Raw genomic sequence first — 12,820 nt, 5'->3', positions numbered from 1 at the left:
TTACTGTGAAAATCCCCTAGTCTCCACACTACAGTGCCTGTTTGGGTACACTGAGGGAGATTTCAGAATGTCCAATTCACCTAACAAGCATGTCTTTTGGGAGTTTTGTGGGAGGGAACTGGAACCATCCGGAGGAAATCCATGCAGACATGAGAATGTGCAGACTGCATAGACAGACCCAAGCTGGGAATTGAACCTGGCGCTGTGAAGCAACAGTGCTAACCACTGTGCTGCCCACCTCTGGTGTCTCCTCCACAGGTGGGGTCATGTTCAGCAGGAGCCTGATATTCGCCCGTCTGATCTTCCACGGCTATCTCCAGCACAAAGCCCATCTGATCTTCTGTGACTACCTCCGCTACACAACTCACCAGGGCCTAGCTGTGTCCCAATGTTCATAGAAGGATCCCTGTGTCTGGGGGAGTTGGTGTACTGCTTTGTTCCATATGTAATTTTTTTTTCCTCTCCGCCAGTAGTGCCACGGTCTGGGCAGTGGAGCATCACTGATCCACATCCAATATGGAGTTGACCAGTCTGGACACCCTTTCCTTCCTGCCCTTGAGAGCTCTGTATGTGATTAATCCCCCCCCCCCCATTTTAATGCTTTCAGTACATCGCAGAATGTGGAGACACTCCATATTCTGGTTGCAGGATATAAATCCAAAGATGGCTTATGACATTTTTTTTTCCGGATGCTTTGCCAGCAAGGTGGGCTGTGTCCAGCCTCCATGGGGGGCATTGGGCCTGGCCTGTCTCTAACCTCACATCCATGTTGTGTGGAGTGTGGTCGGAGATTACTATTGCGGAGTACTCTGTTCCCATTACCACTGGCAGCACCGATTTACTCACTCCAAATAAGTCATTTCTGGTACAAACTTTGTCGACCTGGGAGAAGGAGAACTCCCTCGGGTGTGTGAACCTCTGTGGGTCCACCAACCCCCTCCCCATCTACTCCATAAAGGCATTCAACTCTCGCCATTGCAGATATATTCCTCCGCTTTAGGGCTGGGTTTGTCTGACCACGCGTGGGTCCTGTACACAGTTGAAGTTTCACCCCACGATGAGTGGATGGAAGTCTAGGTCGGGGGTTTCTGCCATGGTCTTTTTGATAAAGTCTGCATCGTCCCAGTTGGGGGCATATATATTCACCAGTACCCCTTCCAGGACCGTTATAAACGGCTCCCCCTCTCCCTCCTCCACGGGCCAGGTCCTTCATTATATTCAGCGCTGTAATAATAATAATCTATATTGTCACAAGTAGGCTTACATTAACATTGCAGTGAAAAGCCCCTAGTCGTCACATTCTGGTGCCTGTTTGGGTACACAGGGAGATATTAGAATATCCAAATTACCTAACAGCATGCCTTTCAGAACTTGTGAGAGGAAACCGGGGCACCTGGAGGAAACCCATGCAGATATGGGGAGAATGTGCAGATTCCATACAGACAGTGACCCAAGCTGGGAATTGAACCTGGGACCCTGGAGCTGTGAAGCAACAGTGCTCCCCACTGTGCTATGGTGCTGCCCTCTACTGAACTGTATGGTGACTAGCCCTTGTTCCATAGCACGCTTGGTCGGTCTGTCCTATCCCACTCTTTCTTACTCTCAGTCAGTCCTTCTCCCTCAAGTGTGTCTCTTGGAGGAAGACTATGTCGGCTCTCGGGCTTTTCAGATGGGTGAAGATTCTGGATCTCTCACCAGGCCATTGAGTCCCCTGACGTTCCAGGTGACTATTGTGACCATCTAAAATGGCCACCCGCAAAGGATAATGGGAATTGTGGACAGCTTGAGACACAGAACATACACGACCCCTGTGTTTTGTGCAGAAGAAACCAGACCTACACAAATACTTGCACCGGCTAAAGGTCAATCACTAATTTCCCCAGGACGATGGGACACAGATTGAAACATAGCAGCAGTAACAGACCCGGGGGCACCTATTTACCTTATTTGGGCGTGCCGACGTGCCTTAGACAATAATAACTAGGATCCTACCAGCTATCAAGGTACCCGCCCCTAATTGGCCAGAATCGAGTAAGGTGATCGAAATCCCATCGATCCATTGGATTCCGAGTTGGGACCACCCAAAAGATTGGAGGATAAGAACTGCGCGACCAATATTCTGTCTCTTTTGGGACCGGCCTCTGCCCCTACCAACTGCAGCACATCGACCAGCCAAGTTCAAGGACCCGTGATCGCTACCTGAAGGACGAGCCGCAGCCTAGATGCACCTGACTACCAGCTGCCACATGTGGGGATTTAGGCAAAGGCCTTGTCTAACCCGCACAGAGCTGGTCACTTGAAAGTTAAGTAAAGGTCATTTAAGCCGTTAGGTATAGTTTAAAGTGTAGCTGCGTGTAGATTATTACGCATAGACCAAGCCTGTGTTTAGCAATAAACAATAATTGAACTAATATACAGGTTGTGTGGTCATTTGTCCAATACACGGAATGTACTCACCTCTTGTGGTTCTTATTAATAAAGATAAAAGAGCAACACTATCCTGATGGGGGGGCAGGGGTGTTCCATACCCCTCCTCCCCCCGGGGTCAGCCATACTGACCTTGTGGGTTCCTTGTTTGGGGACAATCCAAGATGGCCACCTTTGATATCTTTGTCCCATGTGCGACCGGTTGTAAACTGCATTCTGATCTTCCCTCACCCCCCTCCCATTCTCCGGACCTCCCCCAATCTCCCCCTCGGGCCTGTCTATCCCTCCTGTCCTCCCTTCCCTGTGCCTCTGTGGTTCCTCATCCCGCCTCCCCATCCCTTGTCCTTCTCCGCCCCCCCCCCCCCCCGACCTAGTTTGTGTTCCCCCCTCCCCTTCTGCCAGGTGCTCCCCCCTTTCTGGAGCTGTGCCCCGGCTCCCCCTCTCCACTTACCTCCCTGTGCCAGCATGTTCGCCAGTTCGGTGGTTCTCCCCATGGGAGCGACTCTTCCATACCTACACCCGGTGCTGTTACTCTGCCCCCCTCCCTCGTCCCATCTTGGTAACCCACTGCCCCCTCCTCCCCCCCAACCACCAAGGACGTGCAGTTATAAGAAAACACAGAAATATTATCGCTGACAATGGTCAATATGAGTCCATTACTTTGGCTGTTTTCCCAGTTCATTCTTGTGGATGAACTCCTCTTATTCCCCGACATGGTGAAGTAGTGTTCCTTGTTTCATAAGTCACCCAGAGTCTTGCTAGGTATAGCATCCCGAACTGCACCTTGTTCTTGAATAGAGCTGCCTTGGCACCATTGAACCCGGCCCGTCGCTTGGCCAGGTTGGTCCCAATGTCTTGGCATACGTGGATTGTGTGCCCTTCCCATTTACAGGACCGCGTATTTCTTGCCCAGTTCAGGATCCTGTCCTTGTCCTGGAAGCGGTGAATCTTGGCAATAATGGCCTGTGGTGGTTCCGCTGCCATGGGCCTCTGCCGGAGTGACCTGTGGGGCTTGTCCACCTCTGGGGGCTGAGGGAAGCTTTTTAGGTTCTTTTATTAAATTGATCAAGCAGATTGCATTGTGAGACCTTAATTGGATAATGGTATTTTTCAATAAGGGTTATTTTGTAAAGATAATCAAGTTTTAAAAAAAATAAAATAAACTACCAGAATATGTTTATTTTTCCTCAATCCAGAAGGGCAATTGTTTCCAATCTGGATCCAAGATCTTGAGCTGTGTAATTTTATAATGTTTGCAAGAAAGTGTTGTCCCTACCCACCTTTCAATAACAGTAGCAATGCCAAGTCATTGAGTATTTGGGGACATGTGTGCATTTTGGCGCAAAAAAGAATAGGTGTTTATAATCATTGCCTGAGCAATTGTAATCAGATTGCAGGGATATTGTACACTTTAGGAAAAATAGGGAGATATCTCCTTTAAGATACAAGAGACAATGATTTGATTTGATTTGATTTATTATTGTCACATGTATTAGTATACAGTGAAAAGTGTTATTTCTTGCATACTATACAGATAATGCATGCCATACATAGGGAAGGAAGGAGAGACTACAGAATGTAATGTTACAGTCATAACTGGGATGTCGAGAAAAGATCAACTTAATACAAGATAGGTCCATTCAATAGTCTGATGGCAGCAGGGAAGAAGCTGTTCCTGAGTCGGCTGGTACATGACCTCAAACTTTTGTATCTTTTTCCTGACGGAAGAAGGTGGAAGAGAGCATGTCCAGGGTGCGTGGGGTCCTTAATTATGCTGGTTGCCTTTCCGAGGCAGTGGGAATTATAGATAGAGTCAATGGATGGGAGGCTGGTTTGCGTGATGGACTGGGCTACGTTCACAACCTTTTGTAGGTACCTGCGGTTTTGGGCAGAGCAGGAACCATACCAAGCTGTGATACAACCAGAAAGAATGCTTTCAATGGTGCATCTGTAGAAGTTGGTGAGAGTCGTAGCTGACATGCCAAATTTCTTTAGTCTTCTGAGAAAGTAGAGTCGTTGGTGGGCTTTCTTAACTATATTATCGGCATGGGGAGACCAGGACAGGTTGTTGGTAATCTGGAAACTTAAAAACTTGAAGCTCTTGACCCTTTCTACTTCGTTCCCATTGATGTAGGCAGGGGCATGTTCTCTACACTTCCTGAAGTCAATGACAATCTTCTTCGTTTTGTTGACATTGAGGGAGAGATTATTGTCGTCGCACCAGTTCACCAGATTCTCTCTCATTCCTGTACTCTGTCTCACCATTGTTTAAAATCCGACCCACTACGGTGGTGTCATCAGCAAATTTGAGAATCAAGTTGGAGGGGAATTTAGCCACACAGTCATAGATGTATAAGGAGTATAGTAGGGGGCTGAGGACACAGCCTTGTAGGGCACCGGTGTTGAGGATGATCATGGAGGAAGTGTTGTCGCCTATCCTTACTGATTGTGGTCTGTGGGTAAGGAAGTTCAGGATCCAATCACAGAGGGAGGAGCCGAGGCCAAGGCCACAGAGTTTGGAGATGTGTTTCGTCGTAATAATAGTGTTGAAGGCTGAGCTGTAGTCAATAAATAGGGGTCTGACATAGGTGTCTTTGGTATCTAGGTGTTCCAGTGTTGAGTGCAGAGCCAGGGAGATGGTGTTTGCTGTGGACCTATTGCAGCGGTAGGCGAACTGAAGTGGATCAAGGCAATCTGGGAGGCTGGAGTTGATTCATGCCATGACTAACCTTTCAAAGCACTTCATAATGATGGATGTCAGGGCCACTCGACTATAGTCATTAAGGCACACTGCTTGGCTTTTCTTTGGTATAGGGATGATGGTCATTTTGAAGCAGATAGGGACCTCAGATTGTTGTAAAGAGAGGTTGAAGATGTCTGCGAATACCCCCCCGCCAGCTGATCAACGCAAGACCTGAGTGCTGAGGTAAATGTCAGAGATAAACTACAGTGAAAGGAAGTATGTGAGCCTTACAGAGCACAGGAAGAGATACTGTACTTTAAAAAAAACTTATCCAGAGAGATCAACCAGTTAATAAATAGTGAAAGCAGCAAAGAATCCCGAAGAACCCTGATCAAAACTCTACCCAGTGCTCCTCAGCAGACTTGTCCTTTGAATAACTGAAGTAATGACATTGTTTAAGGTTGCATCTAATTTACAATGCAGTAAATTCTCACCGAGCTATGAGATTCCAGGAAAAGAGAATATTTGAACATCCTTTTATGCTTTTAATGCTAACTCTAAGTTTATACCCCCTTGGTGCAATGATTTACCAGCCAATTTTACTAATTACCCTCTGAAATCCTTTCATAGTTTTGAATACTTTACTTTCTCTGCTCCAGTGAAGATGACCTGTATTTGCCAGCTTTCATGAGCAGCTTGCTGATTCATTTGAAATGAAGCGAGCTGAATTTGTTCTGTTATGCAAACTGTATTTGTGGTGTTACGTGCTCACTCCCTTAATATCTATACCGTCCAAATTATGTCCCGAATTTTGTATTGTCAGAAAATACTGATAATTGCTATGTCTACATCTAAAAAATTTACTAAAATAGAAAACAAGAAAAGCTTCATCATAGTTTGCTGTGGCACACCATTAGTTACAGCTTGCATGTCTGAAACAGTCATTTAATCCTATACACTGCATACTACCCTCTAGCATCCCTCTTATCATAGAACATAGAACTGTACAGCACAGTACAGGCTCACATCTTCATTTTCATAGCAAATATCACCAATGATGCTTTTTGGAAGTTCAATTGCACTGTGCATTGTTTTTAGTCTGCATGCTCAAAAACCTCAAACAAATTTGATTAAGCACACATTTACTTTACAAATCCATGTTGACTACCCCCAACCAGCTTATATCGTCGTGTTCACCGCTTCATTCCATTTTATAATCCTTACCATTGACTGACTAAATGGACTAAAGTTCTGTTTTCTCTTAAAGTACACTTGGCTATGTCTGGGTCTTTTAGGATTGTTATCTTTGGTCAACAACTCCATTATCATTGTATCGTTTGACTGCCACAGTGGTAGAAGGCAAACTGGATAGACTGTGGTATTTTCTCACCTAGCACTGCAGTATAGTGTGTTCTCCACTGTTCGAGATGCCATTTCTCAGGTGATATGTTAAATAATAATAATCTTTATTATAGCCACAAGTAAGCTTACATTAACATTTCAATGAAGTTACTGTGAAAATCCCCTTGTCACCGGCGCCTGTTCAGGTACACTGAGGGAGAATTCAGAATATCCAATTCACCTAACAGCACCTCTTTCAGGACTTGTGGGAGGAAGCCGGAGCACCCGGAGGAAACCCACGCAGACACGGGGAGAACGTGCAGACTCCGCACAGACAGTGACACAAGCCGGGAACTGAACCTGGGATCCTGGCGCTGTGAAGCAACAGTGCTAACCACAGTGCTACCGTGCCGCCCCCGGAGGTCCTCAGATAAATGTGAAATATCCCGTTGCACTATTTGAAAAGTAATTGGGGTGTTCTCCTAATTTACTGGCCAACGTCACCACATTAGATTGTATGGTAATTTGTCTTATTGGTGTTTGTGGAAATTTGCTCTGTGTAAATTGCTTGCTGTATTTGCCTACATTACAACAGTGATTGCACTTCAAAAATACTTGGCGATGTCCTGAGGAAATGAAAAGTGCTACATAGATACAAACTATTTCTTGTATATTTAAGTCTTCCCTCTTGAATCACAATGAGCTTAATCTACGCTTACAATTGGATTGGATTTGGATTGGATTTGCATTTTACTTCCTGGTTTGCTGTGTCTGAGAATATTGCCATGTGATTGGCTGCTGACTGCTGATTGTATCACTGCTGCTGGACACTTGAAGATCTATTTGACTTGGCACCAGATTCAAACTAACATAGAGAAATTAGAAATCTACATTACAGAGGTTGCTAGATCTTTGTGGCAGCTTTCTTTCAGAGCAGCACTGAGACCATAAAATTAGAAGACCCGTGTCTGTGTGGAATAAAATCAGTCCATCATCTGAACTAAGGCAGATATTAAGGGCAATCTAAGAAATATATTAGTTAATTATGTGGTACAACTACATAATTTGTGTTGAGCTAAATCATCCAAAGTATTTTAGGAATTATAGCTCATTTCCTACAATATCCCATTTACTCCAGAGGCTTGAGAATATTTCTCTGTGGGGAGCTCTTGGAAAATAAGGGTGTTTTGTTACCTATAGAGATGGTAACACAGTTACAGTAGACACTCTGGAAAGAAGGCTAGAAGTCGTCCAGAAGTTTGATGGTAGGTTTATTGAGCAACACAACTTAAATAACTGCGTGAGCTCTTACTTAAAGAACTGCACTTGTAAATGAGGTTACAACTTTCCTATGCTCTGCAACTAGGCCTGACCACACTAGCAGCCCTGAGCTAAATTTCCTTTCCTGTTCCCCTCACAGTCACATCAGCCAAAGTGAGGGGGAGTCACATTTATACATGCCCGTGCTGCCCCCTGGTGGTCTTTCCATTATCCATCAGCCCCTTCTGTACACACTCAAGTAAGGATCACTACAAAGGGCACACTGATAAGGGATTCGCTATACTTTCCGAAAGAAAATTAAGCTCTGTGAAGTAAAACAATGCTATCAAGACTGAAAATCTTTTTAAACTCAGAAAATAAATAATTTTCCGTGTAATTCACAGGATGTGGAAAATAAGACAAAATTCTGATGACTGAAAAAATTGAACAAAGTTTTAGACCTCAGCATCTTGTGTAGAGTCTAATGGAAATATTTTTTGAATTTGTAAAGCTATTGAACTGGACTTTGTAGTCAGCATCATTTGAGGAATATTGAATTCAATGTAAAATTATATACAGAAAACAAAAATTAGGATTTAAATAGGCAAAATTTCCATCTATTAAACAAAAGCTGAAGGAAATTCATTTTCAGTGCCAGCTGATTTGGCAGTAATACTGAACATGTAACACGTCAGGCCATAACTTTCTCTGGCAAATTTAGTCCATTGTATACGAGGTACGAATTGAAACTCCCTGCCAGTTAGTATGTTTGAAAGGCAAGTGAGATGCTGTCATCACTTGCCTATGAACATTTGGCTTGACCGTCTGTTTTTGGAAGACAAATATCATGGTCCAGGATATTGCCGTGCTGCCAACAATTAGCATTGAAAATATGATACTAAAGGTTGTTGATAACTTCACATGTTTAATCTGCACAATCATCAGCAATCTGTCACTTTATGTTGAAATCCACATATTCTTTGCAAAGACTGCCACTGTTATGTCCATCTGAATAAAATAGTGTGGAACCAAAGCAACATGACTGAGAACACCAAACTGTGTACCAAGCCTGCATTCTCAGTGCACTTCTACAGTGGTGAGAACTGGACAACATATACTAAGCAAGAGAAAAGGCTAAACAGGTTTCACCTTCGCTGTCTCTTCGTATCTCTCGACAGGTCAAATTCACCAACTCAGAGGTCTGGGGCATGCTAATTCCATACATACGTGCTTGATCGACCACATTCATCAGATGGATGACAGCCATATGCCAAAAAACTTTCTGTAATGTGAGTTGGCCAATGGGCCACGGCCTCTTGGTTGTCCTTACCTCCTCAAGGACACCTGCAAGTGAGATATGCCGATGGTGGACATTGACACTGAAAACTGGGAGACAGTTGCTGATGACAGTGACCTTTGGAGTCTCATTGTTTGGAAGGGAAAAGGCAAGTAAAAATGAAAAGTTCAGCTCTTCTTCTGCAGCAAATACAGCAGAGACTGTCATGTCAGAATGGGGCTCCTGAGTCACACCAAAAAATGGTTAACAATGAGTTGAACACCAAGGCGCAAGCCATCATCTTGCAAGATGGAAGGTTGCTACCCCTGCGGACAACTGAAGTTGCTGTCTGATTTCAAAGTAACTGGCGAATACTGTTATTTCTATCACAAAGTCCCACCTATTTTCAGCCTTTGTACTGTTGTGCTTAAATTCTGCATGGTTGAAAGGTGAGAAAAGTGAAATAAATGCAGGAAATTTAAAGTTTAGTTTACAGCTGCATGGACTCAGATGAGCTACCCCCAGGTAAGGTGGGGTTGGGGGGTAGGTAACCGTTTGGGCTGAGCAGTTCAACCCCAACTTGTTGATGTCAACCAATTCCACCCTTTCCTGATGGCCTGCCCAGACCCCTCCCTGCTTTTTTTCAAATGGATATATATTTGGCCGTGCCTATGCCATGTGCCCGAGGTAAACACGCTGTTGCAATCAGAACTGACTGGAACTGAACCCGGGCTTGTTGGGCTTCAGGGTCACCAGATGGCATCAAGGGCGGGGGAAGAGTTTTCTGTTTTATTCCGATGCTGCAGGAGAGATGGGAGCAACAGCTGGGTGGAGGGCGCGGGGAGACGGCGAAGAAGCGGACGGAAGGAGCGCAGGAAGAGAGCGCGGCGCCGTTCCCATGGAGACGCGGCGTTTGGATTGTACACGGAGGAGCTCGAGACCAACCGCCACCCGAGAGGGACAGGATCAAAACACACTTCGGTGAGGGATATATACCATAGCCATCGATACACTGCACAACGGCAAGGAATATATACCATAGGCATCGATACCCCACACAACGGTAAGGAACATATACCACAGCCATCGATACACTGCACAACGGCAAGGAATATATACCATAGCCATCGATACCCCACACACGGTAAGAAATATATACCATAGCCATCGATACCCCGCACAATGGTAAGAAATATATACCATAGCCATCGATACCCCGCACAATGGTAAGAAATATATACCATAGCCATCGATACCCCGCACAACGGTAAGGAATATATACCATAGCCATCGATACACTGCACAACGGCAAGGAATATATACCGTAGCCATCGATACATTGCACAATGGTAAGGAATATATACAATAACCATCTATACCCCCACAATGGTAAGGGATATATACCATAGCCATCGATACCCTCCACAACGGTAAGGAATATATACTATAGCCAGTGGTACACTCCTCAACGGTAAGGAATATATATCATAGCCATTGTTACACTGCACAACAGTAAGGGACATATACCATAGCCAGCGGTACACTCCACAACGATAATGGATATATACCATAGCCATCGATATGTCACACAATGGTAAGGGGTATATATAATAGCCATCGATGCACTCCACATTGGTAAAGGATATACACCATATCCATCTGTACACTCCGCAATGATAATGGAGATACCATAGCCAGCTTTACACTCCACGATGGTGAGGAACATACACCAGAGCCATCAATATACTTTGCAATAGTAAGGAATATTTACCATAGCCGCCGATACACTCTGCAAAGGTAAGGGATATGTACCATAGCCATCAATGCACGTCCAAACGGTAAGGAATTATATACACTATCCATTGATACAATCCACCATGGGAAGGAATATATGTACCATACTCATCATTACACTGCACAGTGCTAAGGAACATATACTATAGCCATCAGTACACTCCACAATAATAGGGGATATATACCATAGTCATTGATACACACCATAAAGGTAATAAATATATACCATAGCCAGCGATGCACTCCACAATAGTAAGGAATATATACCATAGCCAGCGATACACATCACAATAGGTAAGGAATATATACCCTATCCATTGATACAATTCACCGTGGTAAGGAATATATATACCATAATCATCATTACACTACACAGCGCTAAGGAATATACACCATAGCCAGTGTTAAACTCCACAAAGGTAAGGGATATATACCACAGTCATCGATTCACTCCACAACAGCATGGGATATATACCATAGCTATCAATATATTCCACAATGGTAAGGAATATGTACCATAGCCAACTATACACTCTGCAACCTTAAGGTATATATACCATAGCCATCAATACACGTCACAACTGTAAGGAATATATCCCCGATACATTGATACCATCCACCGTGGTAAAGAATATATATATTATCATCATCACACTGCACAACAGTAAGGAATACATACCATAGCCATTGAGGGCAGCACGGTAGCATAGTGGTTAGCACAATTTCTTCACAGCTCCAGGGCCCCAGGTTTGATTCCCGGCTTGGGTCACTGTCTATGCGGAGTCTGCATGTTTTCCCCGTGTGTGCGTGGGTTTCGACCCACAGTCCAAAGATGTGCAGGTTAGGTGGATTGGCCATGCTAAATTGCCCTTAGTGTCCAAAATTGCCCTTAGTGTTGGGGATAGGGTGGAGGTGTGGGCTTGGGTAGGGTGCTCTTTCAAAAGAGCCGGTGCAGACTCAATGGGCCGAATGGCCTCCTTCTGCACTGTAAATTCTATGATATACTCCACAATGGTAAGGAATATATACCATAGCCACCAATACACTTCGCAGCAGTAAGGATTATATATTAAAGTCATCAATACATGCCACAGCAGTAAGAAATAGATACCATATCCATCAGTACACTCCATAGAGGTAAGGAATATTTACCTCAGCCATCAATACACTCAGCAGGGGTAAGGAATATATACCAGAAGCCATCAATATACTCCACAATGATAAGGGATATATACCATAAGCCGTTGCTCCACTCCGCACCGATAAGGAATATATACCATAGTCTTGAACACAGTCCACAATGTTAAGGAACATATATCATAGCTATCAATACACTCCACAGCAGTAAGGAATATATACCATGAACCATTCATACACTCCACAATGGTAGGGAATATATATCATAGCCATCCACATGCTCCACTGCAGTGTGGAATATATACAATAGCCATCAATACACTCCACAATGGGAATTAATATATGTCATAACCATAGCCATCAATACACTCCACAACAGCAAGGAATATATACCACAGACATCGATACACTCCACAACAGTAAAGAATATATATGATAATCTATTGATACATTCCACAATGGTAAGAAATATATACTAGATCCATCAATTCAGTCCTCACTGGTAGGGAATATACACCATAGCCATCAATGCACTTCACAATGGTAAGGAATATTTACCATAGCCATCAATACATTATGCAATTGTAAGGATTACATTCCATAGCCTTCAAAATACTGCAAAATGGTAAGGAAAAATGGCAATAGCAAAAATACACTTACACAATAAAGAATATATATCATCGCCAGGGGTGAAAGTAACATAAATATCTTATGGGTACTGTCATATGGGAACCAGAACTTTCCACTATCTCTCCTAACACATAATGATAATGGATTTCTTGAAAATACAACTTCAGTCATGGAATAAACACCTGAACTAACATTGCAGAAACTGCCACATAGGCCAGTACGGCTAATCTCGCTGCTCTCTTTCTTTCTTATTGTGCCTCCAGGTGAATTTC

The 12,820-nt window shown here is 43.9% G+C and overlaps 1 protein-coding gene across 1 annotated transcript in view; it reads left to right on the top strand.

Moving 5' to 3' along the window:
• The first annotated feature begins 9,537 nt into the window (after window positions 1-9,537).
• The window catches only part of LOC119965902 (uncharacterized protein C7orf57-like), a 238,225-nt gene continuing 234,942 nt past the window's right edge, over window positions 9,538-12,820 (top strand). Inside the window, exon 1 of the mRNA XM_038796899.1 lies at window positions 9,538-9,968. Within this exon, the coding sequence (XP_038652827.1) occupies window positions 9,799-9,968 (170 nt within the window). The 5' untranslated portion in view covers window positions 9,538-9,798. The remainder of the gene's footprint in view (window positions 9,969-12,820) is intronic.

This window comes from Scyliorhinus canicula, chromosome 5 (genome assembly GCF_902713615.1).
Source record: "Scyliorhinus canicula chromosome 5, sScyCan1.1, whole genome shotgun sequence".
Classification (NCBI taxonomy): domain Eukaryota; kingdom Metazoa; phylum Chordata; class Chondrichthyes; order Carcharhiniformes; family Scyliorhinidae; genus Scyliorhinus; species Scyliorhinus canicula.
This window is presented reverse-complemented; position numbering and strand designations above follow the sequence as displayed.